This window comes from Babesia microti, chromosome IV (assembly GCF_000691945.2).
Source record: "Babesia microti strain RI chromosome IV, complete genome".
Taxonomy (NCBI): domain Eukaryota; phylum Apicomplexa; class Aconoidasida; order Piroplasmida; family Babesiidae; genus Babesia; species Babesia microti.
The window spans coordinates 143,156-158,863 of record NC_034969.1 but is presented as its reverse complement, the minus strand read 5'-3'; the positions used below and the strand labels follow the sequence as shown (position 1 = coordinate 158,863).

The window sequence follows — 15,708 nt, the reverse complement described above, 5'->3', positions numbered from 1 at the left end:
ATTCCAGCTACAACTAGAACTGCGGGTGGGGCACGCATGCAACCTAAGATGGACCACTCGTGGCATTCATACGCCGACGCCATCAAGAGTTCTACCAGGTTACCCGACGGTATAGAAAACGTTGATTTTCCCATCGCATATAATCATGACCCCTATTTGATTGATTCTCACGTCATTAAACCTATAGGAAGTCCCGTTGAAAGTTTTAAGGGCATTGTAACAGGTAATTATGATCCCCGCTCGCCCATCCCAAATTTACCAATGAGCAGTCCTGATATCTATAACAACTACAACTACAAAAGTATAGTAAATCCAGTGTCTACAAATAAATACGAAAACAATATAAACAGAATCAGCTCACACCATGATCAATCCTATGAACGTCCTATTTTTGGTCGTACATTTAATGAAAAAGTATGGGGAAAAGAATTTGATTCCTTACAGCCTGAGAATATGACAAATCTGTTGAAGACTTCTAAGGATAAAACTGAACAAGTTGACCCTAATGACTCTTTTACTACAGCTAGTCTAACTAGTATGATAGGAGGAGATACTCTACAAAGGTGGAAAATACCTGAATCAAAGATGCCTATTACACCAACAGATACAATCATTCCTATCGAAAACGCTGCCAAACACCTGGGAGAGGTTAAAGATGCCGATAACGACAACATGTCTAGCACATCCAATTACCGTGATGTACAAGACGTTGATACCAACGGCTTCACCACAAATGTATCAATATCAAGGTTTTCATTAGACAAATCTGGTTGCATGAATCATCGTAATAATGAAATTCGTAACAATTCTTCCAGTGGATGTACTGATACTACGATCTCCTTCAAATGGAATTTTCTTATGAATGAATCTTCAGAAAGTGAAAAGCTAGAAGCATTCAAACAACTCGTTTCCGTTTCAAGTGAATCAGAGATCCCTTCGATCATATCGTATTTAATACAGCTTATTTCTATGCGAAACTGCCACAGGGCGTTCGCCATTAGAGCCCTTACCTTCACCCTGGCATCCCATCCCGAAATAGTTACTTCTTCATTCCAATTAGAGTATGTTGAAAAATTGTTCATCCATCCATCAGTAGACGATTTGGGGGCTTCGTTTTTAAGATTGTTATTAAATAACATGGCTAATATTCAACATAGTGATGATGAGTCGAATGGTTACGCGGAAACCGCCAAGAGTTACATTTGGAAAGTCCTGCAAATTTGCTGTGACCGCGCTGGTTGCAACAACATTGAACTGCTACGTTCTAGTCGATTGCGTGATTGGGTCTGTACGTTCTGGTACGAAATGCCCTTTTCAATTCAAGACATTGATATAGGTCAGATCTGTCTGAGTTGGATTAACAATCGCCATGATGCAATGTATCTGAAAGATGGCCCATTTGCTCTTCTGGCTAGGGAACGAGATTCTAGGGGTCAACTTGGTGTTTTATGGTTATTTGAAAATTTCATCCAATTCGTATTTAAACATTCTTCCAACCTGAGTATCGACTTTCAGTATGTAATACGCATGTGTGGTGTGGATCATCAGTCAAAAAATGAGCAAAACAGTACCGTATCATATATTGAGTGTTTAAGCGCCTACTTTAAGAATTATAAGGGTGGCATGAAGGGCATCATTCGTGATGGGATTGACGAATTGGACAATGAAAATACTGTAACAAACGTATATTACTCACACATATTAGATGTATGGATAGCACTATCCTGTATTCCATGGCCGCCCCGTCACCCGAATACTCCGCATTTACAACTGCTATCGCATTTCTTTCAGTTTATAATTCTGGAGTCTAACACTCCCATCGCACAATCACTGCAGCTTTCACTCATCAGAGCTTCCATCTGCATTTCAATATCCCGCATCGCAGCTCCAATTAACGCAGAAGATGCCGCATTACAAGTTATCACTCTAATGTTGCACGGTAATAGACCGTTTATTCATGAACAAGTTGCTCCACGCGTTTTGAGTGGTGTAATGAACTTCATACGCCGTAGACTATTTTTGTGGCATAGTGTTGACAGCGGGATATCTCGTCAAACAATACAGACCGTGCAAACGCTATACGATATAATCAATCAAGTAGTCACTGCTTCAGACATCAACGAAATTGATAATAATGATATGGACGCATTGTTTTTGTCCAAACAACAACATAAACCTTTATTTCCCCGCGCTAATATATACAATCATGACGCCAACGAAGCGAATGAAGATATATCGAATGATATCATTGATTACGTATCATCTAATCGTGAAACTAGTGTGGATGGGGCCAATAGATTGAAATTTTTCCTAAGTCCGCCTATGGATAGTCCAACTAGTGAATACAAAAACGAGTCAAGTGTGAACGTTGATTTGGCTTACATTGCAAATCGTCAAAATCACGTGGACTTGAATAGTCTAGATAACACTTTCCTTAACGGTCAAGGACAGAGTGTCAGTCACAGTAGCCAGGGCCAAACGAGTTTCAAAAATCAACAAAATTCTGGTAAAAGTAATGGCAAACAAGTTGAACCTCCAATCCCAGCTCCAGGGCTTAAAAATTTGGGAAATACCTGTTATTATAACAGCATATTACAGGCTCTATATCATACTGACGATTTCTTGGCTACTATGTTTGGATGCGACGGAGATCCAGAAATTAAGAAGATGAACGTAGAGTTTTATAAAGGGCTCCAAAAGTTGTTTAAAAAAATGCTCACCTGTGGCAAAGATCACGTAAATCCATCGTCTTCATACAAACAACTACCTTCTCAGTTTAAAAACAAGCATCAACACGATACCACTGAAGTCGCCAGGTATATTCTTGACGAATTGGGTTGTGATAAACTTTCAATGTGGAAGGGGTTATTTGCTGGCCTGGTTATCCAGCGCATAAAGTGTAAGTGTGGTTACGTTTCAGACACCCATCAAACAATTATTGACTTTTCTTTTGCCCTAGCAGCACTCAATGATTATGAAGAATCTTCTATACAAAACTTAATGGATGGGTTTTTGAAGAAGGAGAAGTTGACGGGTGATAATAAGTACTTTTGCAACAAGTGTAACAGGAATAGGAAGGCAGAAAAATGGAATGTGATCGCTTCACCGCCAATTCATCTAATGGTCATTTTGAATAGGAATCTTTGGGAAATTGGTAGTGATGGTAGAGGAACGCCTGAGAAGATTTTAAGGCATGTGCATATAAACCATACATTAACTGTGTGCGGATTTACTTATTGTCTCTATGGCTCAATAATACACCAAGGATATAGCACAGATTCGGGGCATTATTATTTCGTGGGAACCAGATCCGATTCTGTTAGATATCCTGAAAAGTGGTATAAAATGGATGATACGATCGCCAGCAGAGTTGGACCGGAGTATATTGAAGATACTTCTAGCGACCAAAGTAACACTCACGTGCCGTATGTGTTATTCTATCGCTGCAATCAGGCACATCGGTCCAATAGTATTTATATCTGATTCTTTAAGTTAAAAGGTTGATCAATACTGGCTAGTACTGGTACTACCATTGATCTTCGGCACATTTGTACAGTCAATAAATTGTGTTATCATACTTTACCAGTTATACTATGTGGGCAACCTTGCGTTGGTAACAATTAATTGTGCATCACCAAACATATGAGTGCTGTAATTGTTTTGTAGGTATATTATCATTTAATTAAATGAAAAGTTTGTGAACACTGAACGTGGTGTAATCTAATTGCGGAATTTTTGTGGGAATTGTGACAGTTTACAGTTAGGGTGGAAAATTCAGCACATGAAATATCATTTGCCTGTAAATGGTTACAATGAGTACAGTGGGTTCTGTAATGTGTAAAAAAAATTAATTCACGACATTTAAACCATATTGAAAATGCGAAATTATAGTATTGTCACTTTAATCTATTTGACTTATGTGTAATATTGTAACTTAATGTGATGGAATGGTGATGAATGGAATACACATTTAGTAAACAAGTGATTATATATTTATAATTTTAGAGAAAATAAACTTGTCATAACATATATAACAAGTACAGGTTTGTTTTATGTAATATTCTTAATTTTGTATTTTTTAGTATAATCATTAACTATTTGAAATTCACAATTACAATGTAAATCATCAATACTTTTAATCGTATATATACGAAGGTTTTTAATGGTTAAAGTGATGATTATCTAGATGTCTATCACTTTTATAATATAACCCAGAGATTGTGTATAGACCAGTACTAGTATCATGGGGTGTGACAATATTAATGACAAAGGTTAAATATTTAAAAGGTTGTTAATGTTTATGCATTTTCTGGCATTACAAATTGCCATTTCATATATCTTGCGTATCTCGAGTTTTAGATACACTAACTTTCATTATAAATTGATAAATAAGTATAGTTATTTGTTTACACCAACAAATCTATTTAGAAATGGAAAACTGTTTGCCAATGAGAATGAAAAAATATCCAATGTCGGTCATAAGGAAAAGAAACTATATCTTCTCTCTCCGCGTGGCTTCTGCGAGGGCGTAAACAGGGCCATAAACATTGTCAATGAATGCCTAAGGATTCTGCCCCCCCCAATCTATGTCAAGCATGAAATAGTACATAACGAAATTGTATGCAATGCACTCAGGGTATGCATGGCGTTATTTAGGCAAAGGGCGCAATTTTTGTAGATCATTTGGAACAGGTTCCGGAAGGAGCCGTGTTGATCTTCTCAGCCCATGGCGTATCTCCTGCAATTAGGCAACAAGCTAACTCCCTTAAATTAGTTACAATTGACGCATCTTGTCCATTGGTGAATAAAGTACATGTTTATGTAAAATTGAAGGCTAGCGAGGGGTATAAAATTGTACTGATTGGACATAAGAACCACGTAGAAACTATTGGCACTTATGGCGAAGCTCCAGAAGCTACTACTGTGGTTGAAACGGTAGGGGATGTGCAAAATTTGAATTACACTGAAAGTGACAAATTATTTTATGTAACCCAGACGACGCTCAGTCTGGACGATTGTAAGGATATTTGTAATGCGTTAAAGAAGAGATATCCATACATAGAGACCATTCCCAGTGGTTCCATTTGCTATGCTACTACAAATAGACAGACTGCAGTGCAGCAAATTTCCCCCCTGGTGGACCTTGTAATTGTGGTAGGCAGTCAAATGTCATCCAATGCAAACAGGCTAATAGACACATGCACCAGGCGTAATGTTAGGTAAATTGTGGCTTATTTAGGGGTGTCTTGATTAATTCAATCGAGCAGCTCAAGGAAATAAACATGAGTAACTGCTTGAATATTGCAGTGACATCATCAGCCTCAACCCCGGATGCAATCACTCAATCGGTAGTTGATATATTAACCGCCGAACCACATAATTACAAATTAGAATTATACAATGCAGTTGAGGAACGAATTCCCAAGTGGAAATTTCCTAAGAATTTGCAGGATATGATCAAAAACTCGCAAATACAATCCTTATAATACAAAGAACATTTTCAATTAAATTTGCATTAAATGCCAAGCTTAACCATTCGTATTTGTGAATTATATTAATAATTTACAAAAGGGTGTAATTTCCACAATGATTTTCCAATTTTTAAGTTGTAAATAACATTAAGTCTCGATATTGAATTGTGGTTATTGTGTCATTATTTCATTAATAAGTACATTACAACTATCATCTATTGCAGCATTTGATTCGGGAAGTTTTGATCGTTTTTAAATTCAAATCGGGATATTTTGAACTTGAAACATTACATATCGATAATAATGGCATGTTTGGACCAGAAATTTACGCTCTTAATGTACTCATTCCTGTCAATCGGAACTCCGCTTCCGCCTTCTTCAATCAACGCATTTCTCATTATCCTATGTGAAAAATTGCAAATTACGTTATTGGTACCATAGGTCTCTCATTCATATCACTAAGGGGTACTATGCTCACGATGTAAAAATCGACGTCGGCTACATTATTTTGCACATTTTCATCGGTAGTCTCTCCCATGATACGCCTCTCTTTCTCAATCTGATCCCTCGAATACAATATAATATCGAGGTAATCTGCCTCCTTGATCAAATGTTTAACCTTGTGTAAGGGGAACCACCTAGTAAGCACGGGTAGTTCTTTTTCTGTGCGGCGTAGATAGTCAGATTTCAATATATGTTCATTTTCAGGGGTAATTTCCAAGATTCCAAGTTTGGAATTGGTAAAATTTTTGACAAATATATGCTTGCAAAATTCAGCGTAACCGTCTGCAAATTTGCAGTCCCCTGATGCAATTAACTCACAAAGCTAAATAACTGGGAGGTTACTTTGTCCAGGAAGATGAACTTATCCATGGGAATGTGATTTGCAGAATTCTTCCGATCAAATTGCTTGTAGCAAAATGGTTCTAAATATATGTAGACTTGCCAAGACCTATTTTTGAAGTGGATGATAACATTATAGTGGAATTCGGGGCAGTGCGTATTGATGTATTATTTGATTGAGTGAGTAGTTTATAATTATATTTATTTGGTGAGCAAGATTCTATATATTTTGTTTTTATGTAACCACATGATCTAGTTATGGCTAATAACATAAAATAACTAAGATGGGTTAGATGTAGGGCTGAATGCATACTATGCGTATTGGTCAAATTATAGCTGTTAGGGGGTGTAATCACCCATTAATTGGGTATAAATTGTCACGTTTACATGGAATTTCTATTAAATTTGTCACACAAAATCATTATTCACGTACTTATGACGCAAAACCGTTTTGTGTTAGACATTTTGGTAGTTCGAATTCAAAATTCCCCCCTCTTTTCGGGTGTAAGCCAAAAATTTGCATCTCAAAGAAGCTAGGAGTATTTCTGTTTGGTTCTGCATCGCTATATATTGCCTATAATATAGTCAGTAAGTTAACTCTTATCTAGACGAATGTCTGTGTGAAAGCTCATCCGAAAATTGTAAGAACGGCAGTTGTACCGTGGGGGAAACCAAACGTATATTAGTAGGGAAGGTGAATGAATTTGATAATGGTGGAATCTATGAGATAAAGACGGGCGGTTAGACTCCTTTTCAATTAGACACTGGTGAAAAGGTGTTGCTCCACAACATAAAGGGGAAGTTTTACTGTACCGGCGCCTACTGCCCTCACTTTTCCGCAGAATTTACACAAGGAATTTGTACTGATGAACTGCTAGTATGCCCATGGCACAATGCCAAGTTTAAAATTAGTACAGGAGAATGTATTAGTGGTAATTTTAGTCTTACTTAGGGCCAATATTAGATGACGTGCCAACATATCCTGTGGAAATAGTTGAAGACCAATTATACATTAGGGTGCCTAAAAATACGGGTTCAGGTAATGGTAATAGTGCTGTAAAAAAAAAATGTAATCCTAGCGTTGGTGAAAATAGTACTTTTGTGATCATTGGTGGAGGGGCAGCTGCACATAGCGCGGCTGAGACCCTTCGGGATGAAGGATTTTCTGGTAACCAAAATATATAACTAAGGCACAATAAAAATGTACTCAGCTGATGCTTATGAACCTTACTACCGGCCCGCACTATCCAAGTCAATAAAAACGAGTGACCCAAAAAAGTTGCACCAAGAACATATATTAAAAGACCCCGGGTTTTATAATGCCAGAAAAATTGAATTCTATCCTAATACTCCCGTGAAACACGTGTGCATTGTTTCTCATTTAGGTGGACAGTACGACTAAAAAAATAATTCTTAGCAACGGTACCGCCGTCCCGTTTGATAAAGTAAGTATTCTTTATTGTGGCTAACCCATTTCTGAGTTATCAAAAAAATGTATAACTTACATAGGTTTTAATTGCCACGGGTATGGAGGCGGCTAATTTGAAAATACAATCACGTAGCTCCGCAAACAATATTTTAACGCTACGAGGATTAAAAGATGTTGAAAACATTTCCAAATTCGCAAAAAAAGGAAAAAGGATTGTAAGGGCGTTGTGAATTAGGTAATTGTTGGTGCTAATTTTATCGGATCAGAGCTAGCATCGTCACTGATAAATAGCGGTGCCCATGTAACGGTTATTACGGATATGGAGTATCCCATGGAAAATGTTTTTGGTCGTCGCGTAGGTAGTGCAATTTTGACGTTATTTGATCAGAACAATGTCAAGTTTATTGCCAAATCACTAGTAAAAAACTATCATCTTAATGGAAATTCATGCAACGCAGTAGAACTGAATAGTGGCCAAAAAGTGGCTGCTGATTGTGTAATTGAAGGAGTGGGTTCTATTCCAAATAGGCCTTCGATTGATGGTAAGAGTCGCCATTTACATAGGCAATAACAAGGGATTCATCCGTGTAGATTCATTACAGAGGTATAGTGATTTCTATGTGATCTCAAATTGTAAGCAGTGTCAATTAGAGTAAATGGCAACCCAGATGTATATGCCGCAGGTGACGTCGTTGAGTTTCCCTACTTTGTCACCGGTGATTACATTAACGTGCAACATTGGAATGTGGCCATGCAGCAGGGTAGGGTTGCTGCAATAAATATGTTGGGGAGGGTAACAACTAATACTCAAATACCATTTTTCTGGAGCACTATCTTTAGGAAAAATTTGAGGTATAATAGCCGAAACGTAGGTATAGTGGTTTTGTGAAGGATTTTGACGATGTAATTATTGAAGGTAGTGTCAAGGATTTGAAATTTGTTGCGTACTATGTCAAGGACCAGAAGGTAAGTAATTTTGACGTTATGTTTAAAAGAGTGCTAAAAAATTAATGAATAAATAGATATGTTGAATCAATACTAACAAAGGTATTGGCCACCCTTGCAGTTGGCAATGATGAATTTGGAGCAGCCGCTTCGGAAGCTATCAAGCATGGCCTAATGCCCACAAAGGCTGAGCTGATGCTGGGAGCAAAGAACTCGAGGGACGTGATACAAACCTTACAAGTAATTGCCAGGCTTGAATTAGAATAGGAGGAAATGACCTTTCATATCTCGAAAATTTAATAGTAATTTATTTCCAATTAGCACACAATTCGTCCTCACATATGATAAATATGTGTTCAATTTTCGAAAATAATTATGATGATTCTTCTTAGTATTCAATTGAAAAATTTATTTTAAAAACTATGAATAAATGTAAATATTCGTAAATAATAAATTATATTGCGTTAAACAATGTATAAGTGTTGTCTAAACATCGTACATAATTAATCATCGATATAAATTTAGATACTCCGGTAATACACTATGCTATTTTAAATAAAAGGTGTTGAACTTGCATAAATTATATATAAGTGATAAACTGTGTAATTGGTGTAATTATGTGTATGCATTTACACAAATATATATGCAAACTCCCCCATTACGAGTGGCGTTTGAGTATGGGCCTAACAGCCTGTTCCGAAGCACCGGCAGTGACCCCCAAAGAGAGGCAAGGTATCATGCCTATTTACTTAGCATTGTTGCGCTTGGAAATGGCCTTCGTTAAAGGACTCAAAGCGGAAAAAATGATCCAACAAAAGTATCGCAGTAACGAATTATTTATGTAGTTGTTGGATATATTATCGTATTTATCAACATAATTTCTACTATATATCTCTATAACTATGTACAGAGAGAGCGTTCTGAAGGGGTAAATTTTCTAGCTCAAATAGTTACACTTTGAACATGTTTACATTAAGGATGTGATATTGCCCCTTAGTACAATTCTACTCATGATGATATTTTTCTCAAATAACCCATGTCGTTCGAATTTGATGTCTGCCAGAATATATTTGAAAAGGTTAAACAATTCTCTGAATGAGTTTAACCTCTATTTTTGTGGAAGGTATATCAGAATGCTATCTCACTATTTTTAAAAATTGAATTGCATTTCTTATTTACAATAAATAAATCACGTATATTAATTTAGACGTCAAACACTGTATGTTGTGGATTAACCACCTGCCAACTTAAATCATTATCAAGAAATTAATTGTACAGACTACGCGCAATCATTATACAGGATCAAATTATTTTATCAATGACTAATTTGTAATTAAAATGTCATAACTTATATTATCATCACTGATCAAAGTAGCTTAATTAATCGATCTTTGGTACAATTGGTTTCCTAACATATTTAGACGCAATCTCCTCCCCTGCCATATCATTAACAACTTTTTCAAAATATGTTAACCTTTTTGCGCTATATCTTTCCTTTTTGTACTCTTCAGTTACAGTGTCAGTGCGTTCCAGCGCTTTTTCGATTTGTTTCTTGCGAAATTCATTGCGGTACCAAATCTTGGGACCCAAAACTGGTCGGTCGTGCGAATGTAGATTTTTGGTGTAAAAGTTATCCTTCCAAACCCAAGGCAATCCATGGTAGTAGTATTGTTTCTCAACATCCGCTTTATATCTACCTGATAATCTATATGAACTGAGTGTCAACCTTGGTGGATGGGCATGACCTAGTTCGTCTCTAGTGGCCGCTATTGCCCGTGGTATTTGATATCGTCGTCTCCCACCCCTAACAAAACAGTGTCTAGGGTCCCAGTCATCCCAATTTCTATATTTGCCTGGTTAATTTACCTGGATGGCCAATGGTCAAGTCTATAGCGCTTATCCCGGTTGAGCTCTACGTAGGGATTGAATGTGGGAGCTACGCGTATCCCATTGACGACATTTTCTTGGTACTCTCTCCTAGGCGTACCAACACATTCGTTCATATACCTTGGCTTCACAGGGTTATTTAATATTTCAAACCTAGACTTCCAAGGTAGCTCACGTATGCGTCTGTTCTAAATGTTACAAATTTTACCAAAGGTAAATAGCGACAGGTAGACATTTTGCGATTTCATCCGTGGTGTATCTTGTAATTTTTGTGTAGAAGCATTCCAATAGTGCATATTTTACACTAATTATATTAAAAAGAACTATAGTACTAGACAATCACTACTAGTGTCACAACTACATACTGGGGCAGCTATAAGCATGTATAATATATGCATACAGCACATAACAACCACAGCAATTGGCTAATATCAGTCGCCACTCTATACTAAAATACAATTACTAGTTCATGCCATATATGTACTGTTTAAAAGCATTAATCGCACGGGTTCTATGGGAATCCCTAACCTTTTCTTCGTGTGTCATTTCTGCGAAGGTTGATTTGCTGAATTCAGGAACGAAAATTGGATCCCATCCAAAACTAAATTGGCCACGCGGTTGAACAATTTTACCCTAATGATTACTTTTGAATTTACCTTCAAGCTACCACTGAATGTGTGAACTCTGGTGCCGTCGTGAAATCCGATAGTTGTAGTAGCGACCGCTGTTTTGTCGGGAAAACCATCAAGCAATTTTGTTATGTCACTAAGAGACAATTTGGATACAAAAGTCTTGCTAAGTTAGGGGGCGCCCACATGTACTGCCCTGGTAGCCCATTAAGGGCGGTAAACCCCAGTGCTGTGTCTTCCACAAGTACGGGTTTATTTAGAGTTTTGTATGCATAATCAGCTTTGTAGGTCACTATCTCATCCAGTGAGCCCTGAATTTCCGGTACTAAATGAATGAATTCCGTACTGTCAAGTTGTGCCCAATTGATAGTTGCAAGATGAGCGAAGCACTTTGATAGCTCTAGGTACTTGTTTTTGTTGGATGAGCAGAATGTCAGTTCCATCTAAATGATAAATTAATTGCAGTACTTTAAAGTTTTTGTCAATGGAAATTTATTAAAGTATAAATAATAAGTATTTTGCGTAAAAAATAACTATGATTGCATATTTTTTACGCGCAAACACTTAATGATTGCCACACAGAATAAACGGGATCCAAATTTTCGCACAGGCAATAAGCAGGTCAGCTATAACGATTGATAGTTTTATAAATAGTGTATTAGATAGTAGATGTGTTAATAATAAATTATTCCTAGAAACTAGTAGATTAACAAATGTAATAAGCAATTGCGCAATTTAATAGCATAAATATTTTAGTCATTTGCCAATGAGCATCATTGGTGGAAAGCACAAAATATGACTAATAACTGAACTATTTTTGATAAATTTTTTAAAACTAGAAATTTCAACTAGCCTATTCTTTAAAACTAGCTTTTTGCAACTCTAACAAAATGAACAATTGTACATCCCTTAGAATATGGAAAATTAGTGGAATTTTGAAAAAACATTTACGAAACCAGGACCCATGCAATGTTGTAAGTTGTAAAGCGTACGACTAGTGGATATGGTACCCCATGCTGTCCCGTTTTAATATAACGCATGTGACATAGATAATGAATGTATTATGTCACTCCAGAATCGGCGTAATTGCTAAGTATTATCAAAAATTGTGAATTGCTGTACATTTCTAATGGATGAAATATTAAAGGTTTCTATAACTGACTATGTTCACCTAAAGAGCATGTTGGGCCGTTACACTGCTTATTGCATCAATTACAATGATTTTGGTGAGATTAGGAGTTGTTATTGCCGCTACAATGAATTTTATTCGTTTGATCGTCGCCTATGTAGCGCTGGTAATAGTTATTCGCCAGAAGCCTTATCGGTTAGTAAGGACAGTAGTTGTAGGGGTACATTATCCAAGTTAACATTGGGTTCAATCACCAACGTCGTCAATGTCAGGGCCACAGATGTTCCATTGCCGCCTAAGAAAATATTCTACCGTTTTAATGATGATTTCCTAGAGACCCGAATGGTTCAACTAAACTCGTATTTGAAGAGTGCAGTATGTCAAGTGGCAAATGGTGATTTGTATGGGCACGTATGTACACTTGGTAATTTTCTAAAAGTTTCTGACAATTGTTTACCCTATATGCTATTCGTAAACTCTAGAAATGATAACATAAAATCCGTAGATTACTCGATCTCTCGACTGCAAAATTTCTGGAAAGAAAGGGGAAAAGTTGAATACAGGGCGGCACATTTGTCGGTAATTAATAGGTTTGACAACATACTCGAGAATTTTGATGGGGAAATTGCCTCAAAAGTCTTCCTATGTATACTGTATGTATTGCATAATTCGGATGAATCACTGAAACGAAAATATGCGAACAAATTTTTGGGCAGGTGTTTCCAGTTCAAAATACATGATCCAATAGTGGATGTGATGGATTTATCTGTTATTACTGGATTTTTAGCTTCTCAATGTGCAATCTGTATATTGAATAATGGATATGATAAGAAAATTCCGCCCGAAAATGTTGGAAATAACTACTCCCTGGTTTTGATGTGGAAATATGAAGATTATCAGCATTTTTTTAGGAATGAGGATGATTTGTTTGAATTCTACCAACAATTAGTGGGGACGAAAATGCCAGAGGCCATAGTAGCAGCTGGGATATCATCTGCATATTTACTGGCAAACGGTTGGTTTTCTAAACAAGCTGCATCAAAATCAAATGATTTAGTCGCTGCAGCCTATGAGGCATTAGCTGTTGATAAAATTGAAATCCAGTTTGCATCTTTTATTTACAACATATTTTCCGGATTATTATTTGACAATCTCAAGCAAATAATTCACAGTCCATATCGCAACCTTTCTCTTTCACTAATCCTAAAACGCTTAGAAATGGATTACGCGTATAATTTCACTGAAAACGGTGGATTCCTAGTGTCTAGTGAAATTTTGGATGAAACTGGCAATTCCAAAGAGTTTGAAAATATAATCATTAGTGGTACAGTTACAGAGGTGTCAAGGGTTATGGAGTTAGCCGTTAAAGGGATTGAGATGTTTCGTTGGAATTCAGCCTTTAAAATATTACTAAGTAACTTGGTGTATTCGGTTTACCCCCTTAGTTCATGGACAACCCAACTAACCCCTAGAGATTCAATGGAGGCTCAGGCAATTACTACGGCGTCAAAAATACTACTTTTGTCACCGTGGCCTATTATTGGTGCTAGTGATCATTATTCGAATAAAAGTGACAACGGTAATAAGAGTGAAGTGGAGTGTAATTACGACCCTTTTTGGATAAATTTGGTTGCATTGCACTCGTCAAGTTACGGTAAATCCGATGATATAAAGTCGCTGGATTTCTTTGACGAGAAAATTACTCCATTCACTAATCCAGTGGATCGTATGCCAGACTGTTGGTACTCCGTATCCACAGCCAGAGAAATTGATGTCAAGGAGGAGATGGACTTTAAAAAGTCATTTCCATCATTGAATATCACGGCCCAAGTTTTACAATCAAGGTTATGTATATACAGTACTGTATATGAATCAATATTGGATTATATAAGCAAATGTTTCCATTACTTTGAAGATCTGGATTTGAGCCTGACTAATCATTTAAAGGGGACGGATTCAGTGGCTGGGTATCTCAGTGGTATAGGGATAGGAAATCAATTTGTAGAAAAATTGTATTTACTCCTCAATGAAAATAGGTTCTATGGCACAAATACTTCTCTATTTGAACAATGTGCTACATTGTTGAATTGTCTGATAGAATACAAAATGACACTCAGTCAGATAGAAATTGCCATTGATAAAGTGCTAATGGTCTACAGCATGGGCAAGGATATGCTATATAAGTTTGTAGAAATCTCTGAAACCTGCAAAAAATTCCTAAACTCCCTGACGGAAATAATCCCACAGATAACATCACACGAGTTATTCGAGATCATGCATGAGAAGAAAGAAATTGAGAACAAGGCAGTTGAATACAAGTCCATCCTCACCAAAACTCTCAAGTCGTTGCTTGATAAAACCAACGAACTCGCCAGGGTGAGAAATATGTTGAAAGTAATCAAAACGCAAATAAGCCATGCTAAAAGTTTCTTGGAAAGAGCTCCTAAATCCACATCCCAACCCGCAATGAATACATCTTTCCAGGATGCTCTGGATGAACTGGAGAAGGAGCGAGATAAGCTGAAGCAAAATGATGAGACACTGGAGGATCAAATCATGAAGGGCGAGGAGGAAGTAGAAAAGCTGAGGATTAAATCTTCATCATATACAGAAAGGAAAATGGAACTGGAAGAGGAAATTGCTAAGTTGCGTAGCCAGCAGTGCGATGTGCGACTTCTGGGTTTCATACGCTCCATAGCAGTAGAGACTAGGCTCAGGGAGTGTTTGGCCATGCCTTACAAGCTAAACTACATCAAACAGCGCATTGAACAATCCTTACAGGGGCTATCAGAGTCTGTGAAGGATGAGATCGAGCAACGTGGTCTACTAAATGATTTGCTGAAAAAGTTTATTTATCTCTCAAAGGATTTTTACAAATCCCTAAACAAGGAAGGTGACGGTGAGGGTACCATTGATGATGAGATACTGCTTCGGAGCAAGAATAGAAATGGAGGTCATGATAAAGATTATGCTAACTCATATAGTTATTATGGCTCAGAGGTGCACTATAATCCTAAAGGCATCAATTGCCGCGGAAAATCCGAAATAGCCGTGTTGCCCGAACACGATCACTACACGAGTCACTGCGATATGCGTTACTGACTCATACGCCCATTTTATATAAATTAATCTAGTGAATAAGTGATATCATGGATTTCGACTACTCGATTTTACCTGTAAATACACTACCATTATAATAAATTTGTAATATTCGTAAAATTTGTTTAATTTTTATTTTATGTTTATGTTTGTGCATTGTAATTTAGAGCGAATAAAGTAAATTTGATTGTTATATATAGGACGGTGTTACTTAGTAAATGTATGCTAATTGTGTGCAATGCTGTAACAAATGAATACATGCATGTAAGATGTTTT

The 15,708-nt window shown here is 36.9% G+C and overlaps 8 protein-coding genes across 8 annotated transcripts; 5 read left to right on the top strand and 3 right to left on the bottom strand.

Moving 5' to 3' along the window:
- Positions 1-36: 36 nt before the first annotated feature.
- On the top strand, positions 37-3,483 carry BmR1_04g05260 (Ubiquitin carboxyl-terminal hydrolase 25; the record flags this gene model as incomplete). Its single annotated transcript, XM_012794204.1, has 1 exon — positions 37-3,483. The coding sequence occupies one exon, from the start codon at positions 37-39 to the stop codon at positions 3,481-3,483; it is 3,447 nt and encodes a 1,148-aa protein (XP_012649658.1).
- BmR1_04g05255 (4-hydroxy-3-methylbut-2-enyl diphosphate reductase) lies at positions 4,295-5,486 on the top strand (the record flags this gene model as incomplete). The annotated part of the gene is made up of 3 exons (XM_012794203.1): positions 4,295-4,636; positions 4,657-5,219; positions 5,240-5,486. 3 exons carry the CDS (start codon positions 4,295-4,297, stop codon positions 5,484-5,486), a joined length of 1,152 nt encoding a protein of 383 aa, XP_012649657.1.
- Positions 5,759-6,625, bottom strand: BmR1_04g05250 (conserved protein, unknown function; the record flags this gene model as incomplete). The annotated part of the gene is made up of 4 exons (XM_021482368.1): positions 5,759-5,873; positions 5,897-6,297; positions 6,318-6,397; positions 6,418-6,625. 4 exons carry the CDS (start codon positions 6,623-6,625, stop codon positions 5,759-5,761), a joined length of 804 nt encoding a protein of 267 aa, XP_021337624.1.
- On the top strand, positions 6,629-8,965 carry BmR1_04g05245 (Apoptosis-inducing factor 3; the record flags this gene model as incomplete). The annotated part of the gene is made up of 13 exons (XM_021482367.1): positions 6,629-6,902; positions 6,923-7,054; positions 7,076-7,246; positions 7,267-7,482; positions 7,505-7,677; positions 7,700-7,759; positions 7,824-7,958; positions 7,979-8,285; positions 8,308-8,347; positions 8,395-8,595; positions 8,616-8,709; positions 8,791-8,928; positions 8,951-8,965. 13 exons carry the CDS (start codon positions 6,629-6,631, stop codon positions 8,963-8,965), a joined length of 1,956 nt encoding a protein of 651 aa, XP_021337623.1.
- BmR1_04g05240 (conserved Plasmodium protein, unknown function) lies at positions 9,366-9,923 on the top strand (the record flags this gene model as incomplete). The annotated part of the gene is made up of 5 exons (XM_021482366.1): positions 9,366-9,420; positions 9,442-9,513; positions 9,534-9,616; positions 9,639-9,811; positions 9,896-9,923. 5 exons carry the CDS (start codon positions 9,366-9,368, stop codon positions 9,921-9,923), a joined length of 411 nt encoding a protein of 136 aa, XP_021337622.1.
- Positions 10,069-10,810, bottom strand: BmR1_04g05235 (conserved Plasmodium protein, unknown function; the record flags this gene model as incomplete). The annotated part of the gene is made up of 4 exons (XM_021482365.1): positions 10,069-10,393; positions 10,415-10,531; positions 10,555-10,763; positions 10,784-10,810. 4 exons carry the CDS (start codon positions 10,808-10,810, stop codon positions 10,069-10,071), a joined length of 678 nt encoding a protein of 225 aa, XP_021337621.1.
- On the bottom strand, positions 11,038-11,647 carry BmR1_04g05230 (nucleoside-triphosphate pyrophosphatase; the record flags this gene model as incomplete). The annotated part of the gene is made up of 4 exons (XM_021482364.1): positions 11,038-11,208; positions 11,232-11,370; positions 11,391-11,529; positions 11,551-11,647. The coding sequence occupies 4 exons, from the start codon at positions 11,645-11,647 to the stop codon at positions 11,038-11,040; spliced, it is 546 nt and encodes a 181-aa protein (XP_021337620.1).
- BmR1_04g05225 (hypothetical protein) lies at positions 12,334-15,435 on the top strand (the record flags this gene model as incomplete). Its single annotated transcript, XM_012794197.1, has 1 exon — positions 12,334-15,435. One exon carries the CDS (start codon positions 12,334-12,336, stop codon positions 15,433-15,435), a length of 3,102 nt encoding a protein of 1,033 aa, XP_012649651.1.
- Between the last annotated feature and the right edge of the window lie 273 nt (positions 15,436-15,708).